Source organism: Dermacentor andersoni, chromosome 1 (assembly GCF_023375885.2).
Source record: "Dermacentor andersoni chromosome 1, qqDerAnde1_hic_scaffold, whole genome shotgun sequence".
Lineage (NCBI taxonomy): Eukaryota > Metazoa > Arthropoda > Arachnida > Ixodida > Ixodidae > Dermacentor > Dermacentor andersoni.
In genome coordinates this window covers 250,760,557-250,778,450 of record NC_092814.1, presented here as the reverse complement: position 1 = coordinate 250,778,450, position 17,894 = coordinate 250,760,557, and the positions used below count along the sequence as shown (strand labels likewise).

At 41.1% G+C, this 17,894-nt stretch overlaps 1 protein-coding gene across 1 annotated transcript in view; it reads right to left on the bottom strand.

Moving 5' to 3' along the window:
- Positions 1-17,894, bottom strand: part of LOC126548445 (uncharacterized) — a 338,395-nt gene that overhangs the window by 54,642 nt on the left and 265,859 nt on the right. Inside the window, exons 40-41 of the mRNA XM_055063629.2 lie at positions 16,229-16,372; positions 11,979-12,179 (exon numbers count right to left, since the gene is read on the bottom strand). Coding sequence (XP_054919604.1) covers positions 11,979-12,179; positions 16,229-16,372 — 345 coding nt within the window. The remainder of the gene's footprint in view (positions 1-11,978; positions 12,180-16,228; positions 16,373-17,894) is intronic.

The window sequence follows — 17,894 nt, the reverse complement described above, 5'->3', positions numbered from 1 at the left end:
CGGAGACAGCATGTGCGCGCCTGTATAAGAAACGCCTACTTTTCCCATGACAGTGGCCCCTTTCTATTCATGGCATGCTTCGCCGCATTATGCAGCTGTATGCGAAGAAGCTGACCTGTCAAGTTCGAATTATCTGGCAAACGCGAACTTTGAGATTGAAATAACAGAAGTTTGGGCCTATAGAAATGTATTGGCGCTGGTCGGGACCTTCGGTCAGGATCGAATTAACCGAATACACGAATTAACCCGAGTCGAATTACCAGAAGTCTACTGTATACTTGCTTTTATTACTTACAGGTAAGATGTTGAAGGTGCGACTTATTTGACTTGACAAGCCATCGCAAAAATCAGATCAGAGAAAATACACCAAAGGCAGTCAAATCACCTCAAGAAAAGAATAACAGACAATTAATTTTCAGAATCTTACAGTATTCATGAAATACAACAATTCATGCTCAACATAAATCAATCTGGCTTATCTAACAGGGCATCTGGTGCCAACCAAAACACCTTAGCTTCAAGAAAACTTATTCAAGAAAGCTTACTTATCTAACCTGTTGATGTAAGCATGAAATGAACTTCAGGAAATATTTCAGTGCAATTAGCTTTTGAAAGACAATACTGCAGAGCTCACACCTCACCTAAATTCCAATATTAAGATGAAATTCTTTTACTTATACAGAGGGGATGGGAGTCAAGCCCCCCCCCCCCTCTGCCTTCACCTCCGCCCCCCACACCAAATTTTCTCATGCAACTACCTCCTGCCTGGCTGTCTGGATGAACTCTTCTGACAGTGACCCTATCCAAGTAGTCACACCTGTACGTCATTATTTTTCTTCACACATGATTACAGCTTTCACTTAAAACAACCAAACACATCAATTAGTAGTACAATGGTGTAGAAGGATCAACATTTGGGCGAGTTGGTACTGGTTTAGCATCTTGAAGGGGCAGCGCAATAAGACAAATACAGAAGGCAGGAGCACACAGGACAGCGCTGAACTCACAACTAACTTTATTCGAAGGCATACACACACTTATGTACACAACCCATAGCTACGTGCTCTTCCATCCATGGCGTCATTATCAGTGCGCAGGCAAAAAAAAAAGAAAACACGCAAAACCATTTAATCTAATGCTACGCTATGAGGCGGCTTAAAAATTCGAATTCACTGTCATGCAGATTTAACGATGGCATGCTTACACAACGCAACCCTTTTTTCCTGATATAGTAGGCCTCAATAATCTCCCTCGTGGTCTGATTTTTATGCGCGGAAAGTATTGTGGTATTTTTATATATTGGAGTGCACCCATGTTCAGAGCAATGCCGCGCGACATGCGAGTAGGCATTACCCATTATTGAGCACCTATGCTCAGCTGGGAAAGGCTGTACTGTTAAGCATACTTCCCCGTTTGTGCACTGTAGAATGGGAGTTGTTTACGAGCTTCCATTTTCCTGCAGTCACGTATACATCAGTCAAACAGGTCGTTGCCTGAATATTAGATTGTCTGAGCATAGGCGCTCAATAACAGGTAATGCCTACTCGCATGTCGCGCGGCATTGCTCTGAACATGGGTGCACTCCAATATATAAAAATACCACAATACTTCCCGTGCATAAAAATCAGACCACGAGGGGGATTATTGAGGCCTACTATATCAGGAAAAAAGGGTCGTGTTGTGTAAGCATGCCATCAATAAATTTGCATGACAGTGAATTTGAATTTTTAAGCCGCCTCATAGCGTAGCATTAGATTAAATAGTTTTGCGTGTTTTCTTTTTTCTTTTTTTTTTGCCTGCGCACTGATAATGACGCCATGGATGGAAGAGCACGTGGCTATGGGTTGTGTACATAAGTGTGTGTATGTCTTCGAATAAAGTTAATTGTGAGTTCAGCGCTGTCCTGTGTGCTCCTGCCTTCTGTTTTCGTCTTATTGCTCTGCCTCTTCAAGATGCTAAACAAGTACAATGGTGGCTCAGTGACTATGTCATTCTGTTGGTGGAAATGACCTTGTGGGGCAAATCTTAGGCGAAAAGGCCACATTTGATGAGAGCAGAATGAAAGAATACCCATGTATTTCTGAGCATGTTTAAGAAACCCAGGTGACAAATTATTCCAGACACCCCATAGCACCCCTAATCAGTCATGTTAAACCCCATCTATTATTTTATTATTTAGCAGTATATAGTTCTGTCTCAAATGAAAGCAAGTGCCTGCTGGCACTTGCCTTTAATCAGTGCACATGCCATTTTATTAATTTCAGCAATGCAAATAGGTGAAATTAAAAAAAAAATACTGCTAAAATAAATAGTTTGCAGCAACATACGCCCATCCCACTCTTTTAGCAGCCTTCATAATTTTTTATTCTAAGCGACATTCAGTTCAAACAGCTTAGGTACATCTGGATGCTGTAAAAGCACTACAGCATCCACAGGGTTCATGCTGGTGTATATGACAAAAATTCAAGGGTTTTTAAGGACTTTCAAGGTACTGTGAGTGGATTTTTCAAGGACCATACGCAGGGCCATAATTATACATGCGTGTACAATTATGGAATACGTACTGTGTCCCGTGACAATTGCCCCTTCCCACGCTTGTTAAGCTTCACCGCAATACTTCAAGTACGCTTCACCGCGTAACATCGCTGTGCTGAGGCGCAGCTACCTTTCGGGAACCAGAATTATGCAACGCGCCACGCTTTCTAAGCTTCGAAGCCATACGCGAGGATGACAGATGCGGAGTTGGTGCGATTACTGACAGCAGCGAATTCTTGCAATGAAAAACACGGCACCGAACGCAAGAACCTTAACAGCGAATGTCGAAGCAGCGAAGCCTAGTGTTGCCGCGGTGGTAGCTACTGCTGCCACCGCGAGAGTGAGCGAGCGATCGGCGTGCGAGAGCGCTGGATAATTCGAGGCGGCGAGATAATCAAAACGGCGGTGATGGCTTTGATTAATGCCATTTGGGACCTACGGTCACGACAAAAGCTCTGGAAAATCGGACAGCGAAGGGTTCTTGCGTCTGAAATTACAGACGTTCTTATACATCGACTCTATGGGACGCGTGGTGGAGCCTCAAAGCCGTCCGCGCTATCGGGCATTTCACAAAAATCGGGCGTCCAGAAAATCGATTGCTGACTGTACACAGGCAACTCCCCCAGCCAACGACACGGCGTCAAAGACAATTCGTAACGAGTCCTCTCTTTTACTTGAGCCAGCAGTAGATCGCGACTTTCGTTCCCTTTCAATAAAATGACAGCCAATTTTGGCTCTTCTGGACCAAGCCCAGCGAGCCGCTCGTGCCAGTGCGGCCCTGGAATAGGGGCTCCAACCATCGTGCCTTATTTTATTTAGATTGAATAAAGCTTTACTCTCTCTCTCTTCCCTGATTGAAGCACAAATTCCCTGAGTTTTCCCTGAGTTTTACCAGACAATTCAAAATGCCTGAGAATTCCCGTTCTTTTTTTAACAAAATCACAGCGCGAATTCAGGAGGGTTGAAATTTTGTCGAATACAATCACTGGAAGTTTATTAAAAATAAAAATTTAGGAAATTCAAGGATTTTCAAGGATCTCCAAAAATTCCAGGACTTTCAAGGCCTTGAAAACGATCTTTTCAAGTTCAAGGGTTTTCAAGGGTTTCAAGGACCCGCACGAACCCTGATCCAGATGAAAACTTTTTCCTAAACTCAATGCTATGCTGTGACAACCATGAACAACTTGGAAATAAAAATAAAAATATAATTAAATTATATATTCAATTAGTATTCAAAGGGTAACTAAAAGTCTTACAATAATTATATTTGCACAGCTCTCAATTTCTCTGCAAATTTTTAAAATGTGAGGTTTTTTCATTGAGGGTTTTCATTGCTACCATGTGTGTCATAGCATATGAATTACCTAAATAAAGTGTCTATTTGCTTCTGCTGTGCAAAATCATTTAAAAAACTTTTTTCCCCCTATATGTGCAGGAAATGCCTTCCCCCATCACAAAGTGCGCTAAAGCCATATCTTCCTTCAATGCAGCCAATACAACTGCATCTTGTTTTCTGTGTGTTAGTTCTACTGCACTACTACAATTATTTGTTTAATACTTTTGTACACTCACATACCCACCTCATGAGTAATTCCCAATGGGCCCCAAGAGGGCATTATAGTTAAATAAATGACTAATTAATAAAGTAGCTAAAAATATTGAAAAAAAACTCACATTTGTACCAACCGGAATACTTTGCTTCGCTTGTTTAAATCTCTATTCTGACTTACATTCAGTAATTGCAGCCTAAGATAGATTACACAATGTGTAAAAAGTTAAGAGAAACAAGAAATGTATCTACAAGATCTACCAAAGATCGTTCATCATAGTGCATCTGACAAGAGCTGCTATTTTTGTAAGTGAATTAGCATATCTGCAAAAAATATCACACTATTAGGTACAAATACAGGGAAGCACAACAAACAGTTGTATGAGTTTTCTCAATATCTTGCCTCCTCCATCTAACTGTTTGTCTAACAGCATTTCTAACACTACAAAAATCAAGCCTGGAATAATCATAACCAAACAGTATGTCACTTGGATCAGAGACAGAATTACAACACAAATAGATAGTATTACTTCACATACTGATATAAAAAGCAGGCAGTAATAGGATTCTGCTTACCTGAGTGTCAGGTCAAAAGTTATGGTGACACTCAGTAAGCATAAAAGCATTAAGCACAATATGACATATAATTGTAGTTGATTGAAATTGCATAAAAACCATGCAGCATGTTCCATTTGCTACAAATACTTGAGCTATAAAATAAAACTTAAACCATTCCAACTTATGTGCTGTAGATGCTAATGCTTCTTTTAGGAACAAGATGTCCCAGACATCTCACAAAAGATTACTATTAGAAGTAAAGTATTTTTAAATTCGTGCTTTATGAAAAACAGGTTGAATTTGGACAGGAAGCATCCTGTTCACAAACCACTCTTAGCAAAACAGCATGACCTTCTTTCATGGCATGTTTAATTAAAGCTCCCAAACCAACTTTCATTACAGGCAGAGTACTTCTAACAGAGCACAATATAAAGAACTGATTGATCACATAAAGAAATAGAACAAGTGATGAAAAAAGAAGAATGCTAGACACACTAAAGCAGCAATTTTAGAAACAGTTTAGAGCAGCTGTGTATCAGCTGTCAGCCTCACCTGTGTCCAAGGAAAGTGAGCAGAAAATCAAGCTAGTCTGTGTTGTAAGGCAGCAAACTGTCTAACTCACATGAAGATAACCTTGCGCACTGTCCAACCTCGCAAGCAAGCCTCCCTTCTCACAAAATTGAGTTATTGGATTAGCGTGGGCTTAAGCCTTCCCTCACCCAAATCCTTTTACCCGCTTCAGTGACCTTTCTTCCGTCAATATCTGCTGGCTGTGACACACAGTGCACTTTCTGGAGGAAAAAGCCTGGCCCGACCACTTCCAGGCACTGTGCAGATTATCGTACTGTGTAGAAAATAGGAATTTTAGAAAGCACTACAAAATACAAATGTTTCCATCCTTTTGCAATTCTTCTATTGTAGTTACTCTTCAGCCAAAAGCTTTGAATCCCAAGGAGTAAATGAACAGCCCAAATATTCTTTGAAACAACCGTATAACATGGTGTCAGGGCTTTGTTGCAGTACAGATTAATTGCATTCATCAAGGCATGCTGCCAACGAAGTGTTGCTGCTTGTGTGAACCCAACTGTCACTGATCTGCAACCTGTGCAAAGAGTATTATTGCATACCATGGCCGCAGGAACTATTACTCAGGTAATTTACTGTCACTTGTTCCTTATGAACTTTACCAAGCTTGTAACGCTGAAATTATGCACATTGCTGATAACATATAACACATGCTTATCTGGCCTCTTAACATGAGGTTTCTTTTTAAAAAAAGGCCTCCATAAACCTCGTTCCCTAAAAATCGAAGACATCCATGACTAGAGGATGGTAGTACAAACTTGCCTTGGACAAATTCACATTTATGTTCACTCAGTACTCTTGTGTTGGAGATGAAAATTTAGAAGAAGAATAGGTTTAATATTTTACCTAGCAAATTTGTTTTTATTGTTTTTAAATGATCCTGAATGCTTGTTTCTCTTCCTTGCTGACACACGAGATACAACTAGCACCAATGCTTGCTATCAAGCATGACAGAATAAACACTGCGCACGTTCCTTTTGTGCCACAAGTGTTCTCAGCTTAGATCATTATGGTGTGCTACATCGTCCTTTCGCAAAAACATCCACTGCATCTCAGAATGCAGCACCACTGAGGTAATCAACAAGTGCAAGACTCCATGCAAATCTGGAACACAGTTGACAGCCATGCACTACTGCTATGCATAACATGCAGAAAAGGAAAGCAGCTGAGGTTCAACAACTATTATAAGTTTACTGCTAAGAGAAGCTTGAAATCTGAAAGCACAACAAATAAAAGACATGCCTTAATATAACATCCATGATTCATGCCATGATAATTAACATTCAACTTTCACATCTTGTAGTCTCAACAAAGCTCATTTTTAGAGCAGCATGAAACAAGAACTGATTCAAGTACTGTACCATCCAACAAGTTAAGATGTGCCAATTAGTGTGAAATCTCACAATTTATATAGTCACAGAAACAAAGTCCAGAATTAAAATAATGACATTTAACAAAGTGGCACGATCACAGCACTATGCAAAAAACATATTCTCAAATAACAATAGCTTAAATAGCTTATTTAGTCATGTATTCTGCGAAGCGGACTCTGACTACAAACTTTTTTTTTCTTTTTTTTGGCAAAAAGAAACAATTTCACTCTGTATTTTGGTGAGAAGCATTCTAAAGCTATTTAGGGTGTGTAGCACATTTGCAAATAAACTTAAAATATGATGCTTAACCCTCTAACTCCCAGGTCCAAGCTGTTCTTGTTTACCCTGTTAATACCAAGAGCACCACAGCTGCATCCTACTTGTCTAGGCCACAGTTCTTTCTTTGATTACCAGGAAAGAACCACACTTGTCAGCTCACTTCAGTGCATGCAGTTGACTTTTGGCACTCGTGTGCATTATTTTGTTGATGACATACCTTTCGTTATCAGTTGTCTTGATGGTAACACTTAAAGTTTACACATGTTTTCAGGGAAAGTTCCTTTTACAGGACATGTTCTCCTTTTTATTATTCTAGGTGAGTATAAGTGACGAACTAAAAAAATTTAATTTTTTTTTCTAATCAGGGCATTATGTGCCAAAAACGAGGTGCAACAAAAAAGTCCGAGAACTTGGTGCAGTTTTTCGGGAAAGAACTTGGGAGTTAAAGTGTTAACCGCATAGATATGAACACGCCAACGTAAAAGGAGCCAAAAATCATTAAGTGTATCCATTTAAGCTTTCAACTAGGTTTCACTTAGATAATTGCAGCCACAAGACACTTAAGGCATAAGGCATAGCCAACTATGTGATAGAATCTGAAAAGTAAGCAGTTACATAAAAGAGGCTGCATACAGTACACTTACGTGCACACTTAAAACATTATTCTAAAAAGATTCAGCAGAAAACAGTGAGAAAGATGTTTCTGAGTAGCCCCTAGCCAAACCTAATTGTACTGAACTCAAGGTAAATAATAATACAAATCAGTTATAACCCAAAATATGATTTAACCAAATCGCAAGGCCCAGATGAGTTCTTGATTTATTTTGTTCATCCTTCTTGCATCACCGAGCGTTACAACAGTGACACACTGTAAATAGGTCAGTCCTGCTCCTTCACTCACAATGTGAAAGTGCAAAATAACTCTGGAGTATATAATACACAAAAGTGCCTAGGTGGATTCTTCAGTCTTCTTTACTACCAGTGGCTTGCTTGCTAGTTGCATTCACTAGCATAACCAATGAGCCCCGCTCCCACTCCTCCCCCTTTCCCGAGACATGCCAGCACTTCAGCACTGACAATATTGAGTATGCAGTGAGCCCTACCCCTTCTTAGGCTACCTTGGATCTGCCCCTGGTTGTGTTGTGCACAATTTCAGAAATCATGAACTCTCATGGTCACAATTTCATTCTTTATGTACAACATTGTGCTGTTCAATGTTGGCGATAATGGTGCAGAAAAATCAGTCAGCTGTGTCCTTAAGTTATCAATGCACTTATGCTAGCACCACCACGCTAAGCAAACAGTAATGCCCATGTTCCCAGCAGAAAGTATCAGTGTAGTCCAGACAAAAAGAAACTGTAGTTGTCTCAAAGTCTGGTATATCACACTGTGCACAAAAGATAAAGATGAAAAGAATAAACTGACTGAGCAAACACTTGCATGTAAATGACATCATTTGCAATTGATGTGAAGCTAATGAGCAAGTCTAAATATTTAAAATAAAAATGTGAGACCATCAGTGGCTTGTTCATGGGAGTTAATACAAATATAGCCATATGTCAGTGTATGCAATACATCAAACTACCAGTCATGCTGTTTGTATGGAACCAAGTACTCAGAGATTATAAAAAAATGGAAAGAAAGGCATGCTTTCTCTGTGACCTTTCACTGTCACTGTCACAATTTGTTTTCATGTGTGGTGCAGGCTGGACACAAATGATCGCACAGCCACGCTGCCTAAGGGATGATAAGCTGGCCATCCTACAGTTCTAGCCACCTGAACACCACAAAAGAATTTTGACAAAAGAATGTGGACTAAAAAGGGACAAACAGAGAGGGAGAAGGAGAAAGATGAAACAAATATTGTTGAAGGCAGAAAGTGAAAACATCATTGATTAGCAGAAGGAAGAAAGATTAGGATGTCTTTCTGTAGTGTGACGTGTCCACTACATTTGGTGGCAAGTGACGAGGTACTACCCAAGTGTCTACAGCCTCCTCAAATGCTACTGCAAGCTAAGCTATGAACATGCATTTTCAACACATATTCCTCAGCATCAAGTCTATTCCAAGCCATCTTGCCCCTACAGAGGCCTCTGTGCAACAAAGTACTAAATATTGCTATCACAATGTAGTTCTCGTGATCTTTGACAATTCATCACCATGGATGCCTTTTTGGTTTAACTTGAAGCAGTTGCCACTTTGACCAAGTGGGTCTTTGTTCTGCACTGAGTTGGTCTCAGCATTTGTGGCAAGCCTCCATGGTCCTGCCCAGGACTGTGTAGGGTGCATATCAACAGAGACACTGTTGTCTCTCAGTCAGCTGCAGGTGCCTTTGTACTCTGTTTCGGTAATCAGCACTTACAGCAAGTATTTCAACTGTGACTGAAGTCCTTTTGCCAACGGAGCAAGACCTTCCACGTGTTAGCTTATGATGTGTGCAGCACTGCACGGAAAGGCTACCCCTGTATTGGTGAAGAGGTTGATGACACGGTTGCATTGGTGATATTTATAGACATTTTCATAAGCACAAACATTTAAAAGCATGTGCGACTAAGTTGACCAAATCTGTGGCCATTACTCCAGCCATGATGGCCACAACTTCGGCAGCATACCAAGTTCCTAACTTTTCTTCTTTTTGACAACCTGCTGTCCGCATGCTCACAAGTCACCAGTCTGATAAGAGTCGAAGCACTCGCAGATTTCAGTGCAGGCTAAGCTTGCACTGAAACAGGCTGCAAGACCTTCAAAATGATTGGTTGATTAGCATCTGCTGTTTCATCAAAAGGTGTGGCAATGACCACAACCCATGCAGCCATCGTGTCCACTTGATTTTTATTCTATGAGGCCACTAGACAAGTGTGCTGTCCATGAGTCAGTGTAATCCTCTCTGGTCTTCACGACCCTGTGAAACTTGCCATTGATACGGGTGCTGCCATGCATGTTGTTGACATGTGACTTTCTTAACAGAATATGACTTGAATACAACAAATCAGCTCAGAATACATTCCCTGACTGGTGTCAGTAAACAGATGAATCATCCCTTGTGAAGAGCGAGTGACTCTCTGTGCATGGTGTGAACAAGTGTCGCCATATGTTTCACTGTTACTAAAAACTTGTGATGGCCTCTAATATTGGGCTGCAGCTGGTGTGCTTTTGCATAGCACCAGATATCATTCTCTGAGCAAAAAGAACAGCCAAATGTCTGGTTTGTCTCCTATAAGGCAGCAACACTAATTGTACAGCTACCTCAAAACTGCATCCGTCAAATGAACCAAGTCATGTTGCAACTACTTTGGTCAGCCAGTTCTCTGCGTCTCTATGAGCAGTTTTGTACTCCATAAAACTTATTTTCACATCCAGCATCAAAGCCTGTGCCACTTCTAAACAATCTGTGCCTGGTTTCTGTCACTGCCCCTCAAAGGCCTGCACATGCACCTTTAGGTCGAGAGTTCCTTTTCTTGCTCAACAAGGTGCTCTACCACTCTACAGGTGCTACTCTACAGGTGCGCTATCACTACTCCACGACCACATTGCATTTCCTACACACAAAAAAAACTGTTGTATTAACACCTTAATCTCCCTATTCACAGAATGGCTTAACATGTCAGGTCAGAGGTAGCATCAGAAAACTTTAGATCCTTTCTTTCATGACTGAAATTAAACTTGAAAAGTACTGTTAAATGACCAAAATGTGTTACACTTGTGGCTCACGAGCACCATAAAGCAGAGTGTGCAGAAGAATATTAGCCAATCCCAAGGCCTCCAAGATTTACAGCATGGAATTATAAAATGTTTCGGTGCACATGCCCCAAACCTCCTGTGTACCTGAAGTCTATACACATAGCAAGGCTCTGTTCAAGCTGAAGACCCCAGATGAAGACCAGGGTCAGCGCAATCTCTGCTGTACATTGCACTGATGAGGTAAATGCCTTTGGATAGGTTGTTCAAGACTCCTGAATATGATGTAACGGAGAGCTTCAAATTTTTTCATGTCACCAACAACATGAATCACCAATTTGTTGGTCAATTTGTACACTTGCTTTGCTTTTCTTGGTGAAATCTACGCTGGTGAAATTACACCTTGGTGAAATCTATATGTACATCTGGGCCAAATCTCATTTCAGCAAAAGTATAGATGTGCACTGACTGTATGGCAAACTAAACAGAGGTCCCGGAACTGTTCAGTTTAGCAGAAAAGTTGTCTTATTAGAGTTAATCTTAAATAAAGTTCATGTATGTTACTTATAGTCTAACCAAAGAAAAAGAACAAGGACTTGACTGAAATATTTAGCTGAAAATCAACAAAATATTTATCAACTAGAACTTTCAAGCAGTTTAGTTTTGCCTCAAGCTTAAGGAACAACAAATACAGATTAAGCTGGCTAATCTGTCAAAATTATAAAGAGCAGTTAAATGCAGTAAAAAGAAAAACATTATTAACACACCTATGATGCAGACTTGGCAAGCACTACATCTTAATAGCAAACTTTATTGCAGTTAGGACTAAACAGTCAAATTTACACCAAACATAGTGATGAAAACTGTAGGAGAAATCTTCTTTATGTACACAAAGAAACGGAGACAAATCTAGAATGCATGAATAAGCCAGAAGGAAAGGAGACTACTATTGACAGGTAAATAAATGATAAACAGTTACACTACAGTTGCCCATTCATGCGAGAATATGATTATGCCTGTACATATGTTTGAGGTACTGCAAGTTATTTCAATGCTTTACATCTCTCACATTTTAAGGTTCTTTCTCTACTCTTCCTATCACAAGCAAGAAAATGTGACAATTATTAATAACCATAAATGCACATTGTGACGTACAGGGCTAAATGCCTTCGAAGTGCTAACATGAAAAGTGTGTAATATATTGTTTTGTCAGTGCACAACACACCCAGCATTGTCAGTGCATGCTCACTAAACTTATAGCATATGGTGAATAGCTAGCCTTATCAGCAAGTCAATGGCAGCAAAAAAGACCAAATGTGGCACATGTGCTTCCTCCTCATCAAAGCACAGCTGGTACATCAAGCCGAGAAATGGTTTCAGATATGAGGCATGCCCACTGACGTCCAACAGCAGGAGCTTACCTTTCTCTTCTACCTGGGTGCGAGCAAGGGGTCCTGACAGGGCTTCCGCATCAGCTGTGGCAGTGGTGGCACTACTTGATAATGTGGGTTCTGTCCGTTCATCCTCTGGAAGGCTAGAAACTGACACTTGGCTGGTGTCCAGGTCTGATGCCCACGTCTCAGACTCTCCGGGCCGAGGGGCTCCAGCAGGCTCTTCTACCTCTACACAACAAAATAATTTCATCCAAGCTCAGTGTATCCCATAGTCCAGAGGTACTGATTTTCATGAGCCGAGGGCAATGGATCTAATGGAGTCTATGAGCTTAGCCTCAATTACAATTTAAAAATTTACAGATGAGTTAAATAATGCAGAAGTCAGTCTCACTGCATCGCATCTGTAACTTTACCATGATGGCATGTTGCATCCTTTAGACACACAAAGCAACACCAACATTCTATACACCACAGTAGTACAGTCATCATTTCTGCAAGAACTTAATGCATGACGGCTTCTGAAGCTGCACTTGGAACTTTGGTTAAAGGAGAGGCCTAGTCGCCACAAAGCTGAAGCCCGGAGAAGTTGTGTCCTTAGTAATTGAAAAGACCTATAAATATGTGTTCAAGTTCAGTTTGACTTTTTCTATAGTTCAGTCAGCAAATATAAAAGGTTTCAAAGAGTGAAAGAACACGGTAAAAGTCAATTTCGAGGAGCCACCATAAAATTTTTGAATAGTAAACAATAGGTATAATGTTCAGCATCCATCCTAAAACTATATTCATTCGAGCCATATCCTATTCTCTCTTTATGACAGGACAAAAATATCCTATTTACTCGCATAATGAACGCACTCGCGTAATGAATGCTGCCCCCATTTTTCCAATCAAAAAGTGTGTTTTTTCTTTTTCTCGCATAATGATGGCACCCGCTGCTGTGAAGTAGGAGACACACGGTACGATTCAGCGTCTGATATGGCGTCCGGCTGATGCGACTGTGTCAGATACCATGTCGGATGCTGAATCGTACCGTGTCGCCCATTTTTATTGCGATAGCAATTATATGGACGCTCAAGGCACATTTTTGCCGTCGTCGTTGTTGTTGCTGCGCACCACATGGTGCAGGTGTGAGTGAAAACGTGTGTGGGAAGCCTACGATGGCAGCTCAATCTCACGCGCCCTCTATTGCCACGCAATAGGCCCCGGGAGGGGAGGGAGGAGAGGGGGAGAGGCGGCGGCTTTGTACTCTGGCAGCAACTGCATATTGCACAACCATGCCCGAAGCTCCAACGATCGCAGGTCAATTTCTCGTGTACAAGGGAGGAAAGCAGGAAGAAAGCACGCCTTCTTCCATCACGCGGATGGCGCCGGGGGAAGGGCGGCATCTTACTCCGGCAGCAGGTAGCTGCGCATTGTGCGGCCGCGGCGCACCCGATCTACAAAGCGATCAGCATCAGGGGCTGAGTCGATGGCAGCTTGTAACTTTGTGCGTGCTGCGTCCTCGCCACTCAGTTTACGTTGAAGCAAATGTTTGCAAGTTTATACGGCCAATAAAACTACTATCCTTACTTTGTGTAGCTGTCTACACATTTGCTATCGCAATCAATGGTTCGCATTTCAGGAGAAACTGATTTTTCAGAGGTAGCCACGGAAAAACAAAAGCGCTCAAAATTTTACCCCACATAATAAACGCACCCCCTAGCTTTCCGCATATCTTTCACGAAAAAAAGTGTGTTCATTATGAGAGTAAATATGGTATGTGGATCCCACGCAATGTGGGGATCGATGTAAGTGAACCTTTCTATGCTATTTGCTTTGATTGACGGTGATGTTTGCGGTGATGTTGACGGCGAATGTGCATCAGCATTTAGTCCAATATGAGAATGGCGAGTTCATGTTAAATGTTACCTTGTGTGCACCATTGCTGTTTGTCTGCATAGTACACAAAACACACACGGAGACGTGTTTGCTTGAGACGTTGTTGCGTGCCAAATTCATAATCTGAGAGGGTTGGGCATTATCATTATCTCACATGGCACATCTCATCGTGGCAGAAGTATTAAAGTTTAATTGAATTACGGGGTTGTATGCGCCAAAATCACGATTGGATTATGAGGCCTGCCATAGTGGCGGGCTCCGAATTAATTTTGACACCCTAGTGTTCTTTAACATGCACCTAAATCTGAGTGCACTAGCATTTTTGTATTTCATTCCCATCGAAATGTGGCTGCCACGGTTGAGATCAAACCCGCGACCTTGAGGAAACCATAGCTGTAAAACTACTGCGGCGGGAACAGGAGTGTTGATTTCATGTGCGACCACTTCCGTAAGGTCGCCTAGACCCTATAGTGTTTTAATGTGGCTTTGCGTCTGCATGCCCTGTGCCAGTTGACAGCATGACAAATTTGCATGGTGTTTATTTTTCAGATATAGCAGAAGCGTACGATACCATGTCTTCAGTTTGCCTGTAACCACTGTTTCCTAGCCTTCTCATGTCATCTTTTCCTTCTCACGCCATTTCCCCCTGTACGACAACTGTGAGAGTGGCAAGGCTGTTATTCACTAATTTTGCATTTGCGTTGGTTCTACCTCTTTCTCTGCCTCTTCTCCCTTTCCTCTCTACAGTTCTATCCACGTCCCCTCCAGACTTGCACATTGGTAGAAAGGTAAGCGCTGCAGTTTCTGCAATGCTTTCGAGGGGGGTCACAGATAATTACAGCTGTCAAGAGGCTCATTCGGCGACACCCAGGGCGCTCCAGAAAGCAATGTACCCATGCCACGCGATGGGAAGGTCTAAACGAGTTTCTCGCGTCGACTTTCTGCCACGCTTCTGCCATGTATACACGCTCTGAACCAACCCCTGACGCGGCGTGCAAGACAACAACAGCAGCAGCAGCAGCAGCAGCACAAAACTCAAAGGAAGAGGTAAAGAAAGCTTCGCTTTAAAATGAGAAGTGCCAACTCCAGTGATATTTTAGATGTGCAAAAACTTGTATGATATATTCTGCTGGGAACCTATGTCATGTGCACCAAACAGTGGCCATAGAAAGTTTTACTGTTTTTCTACAAATTAAATTTTGGTGTGCAAACTCCTAACCCATGCTCTCGAACAAACGATTTCTGCTAGACACCTTGTAAATGCCATTCATGTGGTCTATATAGGAGCAGTGTAGTGCTGGTGCCAAGATCTTGAAAAATCTGTCTTTAAATAAAGTGTGCAGGACACTTATTGCCATAAGCAACTGTGTCTAACTTATCTACTTCACGAACCTTTATAGAAGAATCTTTTTTTTTAATCTTTTCTACCATAGAGAACTGTGCAAACCATAAACATTCAGAGTTCATATTAGTTGGCATATTGTCTCAAGGTGCCACTACTATAGCACTCCTGTTCCCAGTGCATGCCTGTTTAAACACGACCACTGACCTCACAAGAAGCAGTTCTCTGACTGCCTGGCCTCGTTATGGTTTTGACATAGTGTTGTTTGCTTAGTTAAAGCTATTCTTAAATATTTAAAAAAATTGCAGGAGTTACCTTATAAAAGCATGACATTATTTCAGTTATGTGTAGTGGTCAGACTTGCATAAATTTAAGCTGCTGCTCACTTTCTCTCAATTGTTCCCAACACTTGTTGTACAAGGTGCTTCTGCAAAAACAACTCAAAAAAGTGCATAGGCAATAAAGAGGCAATTTTTCCAGCAACACAACACTCAAGACAGCAGATGTCAGTAGGTGTCTCACCATTGACGATTCGCTAATTAACGAATCAGAGCTCTATATATCCAGGGATTGTCACTCCATTGTACACATGATGAGGCTTATTAATGGTATACGCTGAATATCAAGCCCGCCTACTTGAGCGTTCTTGGTTTTTATAAGGAGCAAACATCTTTATCAATTCATTTAATGCCTAAACCATGATGCCATGTGTAAATTTATTTTCTTACTTGTTTTTGCTTTTCTTTTCTTTTTTTTTATTTGATTCATTTCATTTTTATTAAATGCGTTGAATCATTCCTTCATGTATAGCTTTAGGATAAGACTCACTACAATGGCTTAGTGGCTATGGCATTCTGCCCTTGAGCAGCCCACCTACTGTGCTCCCCACTGTTGCCACCACCAGGTTGCCTTTGCTTTATACGCACAAGTTCCTCAAGAAAAAGTTATAAGTACCATTGCCCTGGCCTATCTGCATGCTAATGCTACTGCATGACAATACACAGAATGAAAGTACTAGCAAATGTGAAACCATGTCCGTTAAACAAAGTAGGCTCACCTTGAATGATAGTGGTCTTTGTGACTGTAGTGACTGTGTGCTTAACAGTGCCATTGTCATGAATGCCCTTCACCTGTGTGGAGCTCACAACTGTTTCTTCTGAAGGCTTGGTCTTGAATCCCATTGCCTTTGGTAACGGTTCATCTGCACACAGAAGCACAAGGCTTTCAAGATATGCAAGTCATATCAGTTTTCTTTATTCTCTGTACTTGCCCTTCTCATAATAAAGTCAGTCAATTAGCTACAGATATCCCATCGCCTTTGATAACGATTCATTTGCAGACAGAATCACAAAACTGTCAATGTATCTATTTAAGAGAAGCCTTTTTATTCTCTATGCTTGACCATCTCATAACAGTCAGTTAGTTTACTTTAGTAACTAAGATGAGCCATCCAATGCACTGGCATTGGATGGCTTGTTGGAAACAATATGCATGCCAACATTATGCTCAGATGTGTTGTGGGTTATTTGACAGCTTTATTCACAAACATGTCATTTCTTTTTAAGGTTGCATTTTGAACCGAAAATTTGCCTGATGGTCGGCTTTATAACTGTTAGGAATACCCTTTCATAACTGTCGGATCACGATCACTATTTCCTATGACACACAGCTGGCCATGAACCAGCACCAGGACATTGCCAAGTGCTCCACAATAGTGTTTTCATGACACCTAGAACATGCATTGTGTGACCAAGATAATAGATTTAGCAAGTGCACTGAACATCTTGTTCATTAATTTTTAAAAAGTGATAATAATATTGTTTGCATTATGCAGAATTCACTGCTATCTTTGAATGTAGAAGAGTAAACCAAGCCTGCAGGAAATAATGAAATAACGAAAGGACTAAAAGGCAGCATACAAGTCAGTGATACAAGTCTACAGTAGTGGCTCGAATTAAGTTAACTCTTTCTGATACAGTAATTCCTGTGAGAATCATAATGCTTTATGAGGAATGTCCGAGATGGAAAAGAAAAAAAGCCAGAACTACCATGAGAGATTAGTGCCAACAACTCCATACTGGCAGACAACTTTCTGTGGCAATGAAAGGAAAGCTACGAAGGCAAAGCATGCACTAGTAACAGTACTCCTGCAAATAGTCTCATATGGTCATCTCTGTCAGTTTAGACTGGGGAAGAGAAAACATATGTTGTTTACTACTGCAAAATATGATAAAATACACCACTTAATTCTAAATTTGGCCTATTTTTCTGTTTGCTCTTCCCCGTTCAGGAAAATACAAAACCATTGCATACAGAAGCTACCCCAATTCAGTATCTGTTCCAAGAAACAGAAAGCTATGTCAAATGCTGCCGGACTACTTGGAGCAATTGCAAGTTCACAGAGCTGCACCTCTGTAGCTTTCCTTTCATTGCCACAGAAGGCTGTTCGCGAGTAAAATTACATAATTTATGTAGACTTATTGCTGCAGATCATTGGTTTTCTCGGAAATTCAGATAAAGTACGTACACACACTGCTGCATGCTGAAGCATGCTGAAATCTGGCATCTGAGCTACACCTTTGCAGCCTACCACCTAAAGTGTGTTAAGTGTCTTAGGCATGGCATGAAAACAATCTTTGAATAATAAATTTGAAGCTACGCATGCTTCCTGCAGCATAATGAATTTGTGACAGACAGCTCTCACACATGAAAAACTGCTTCGG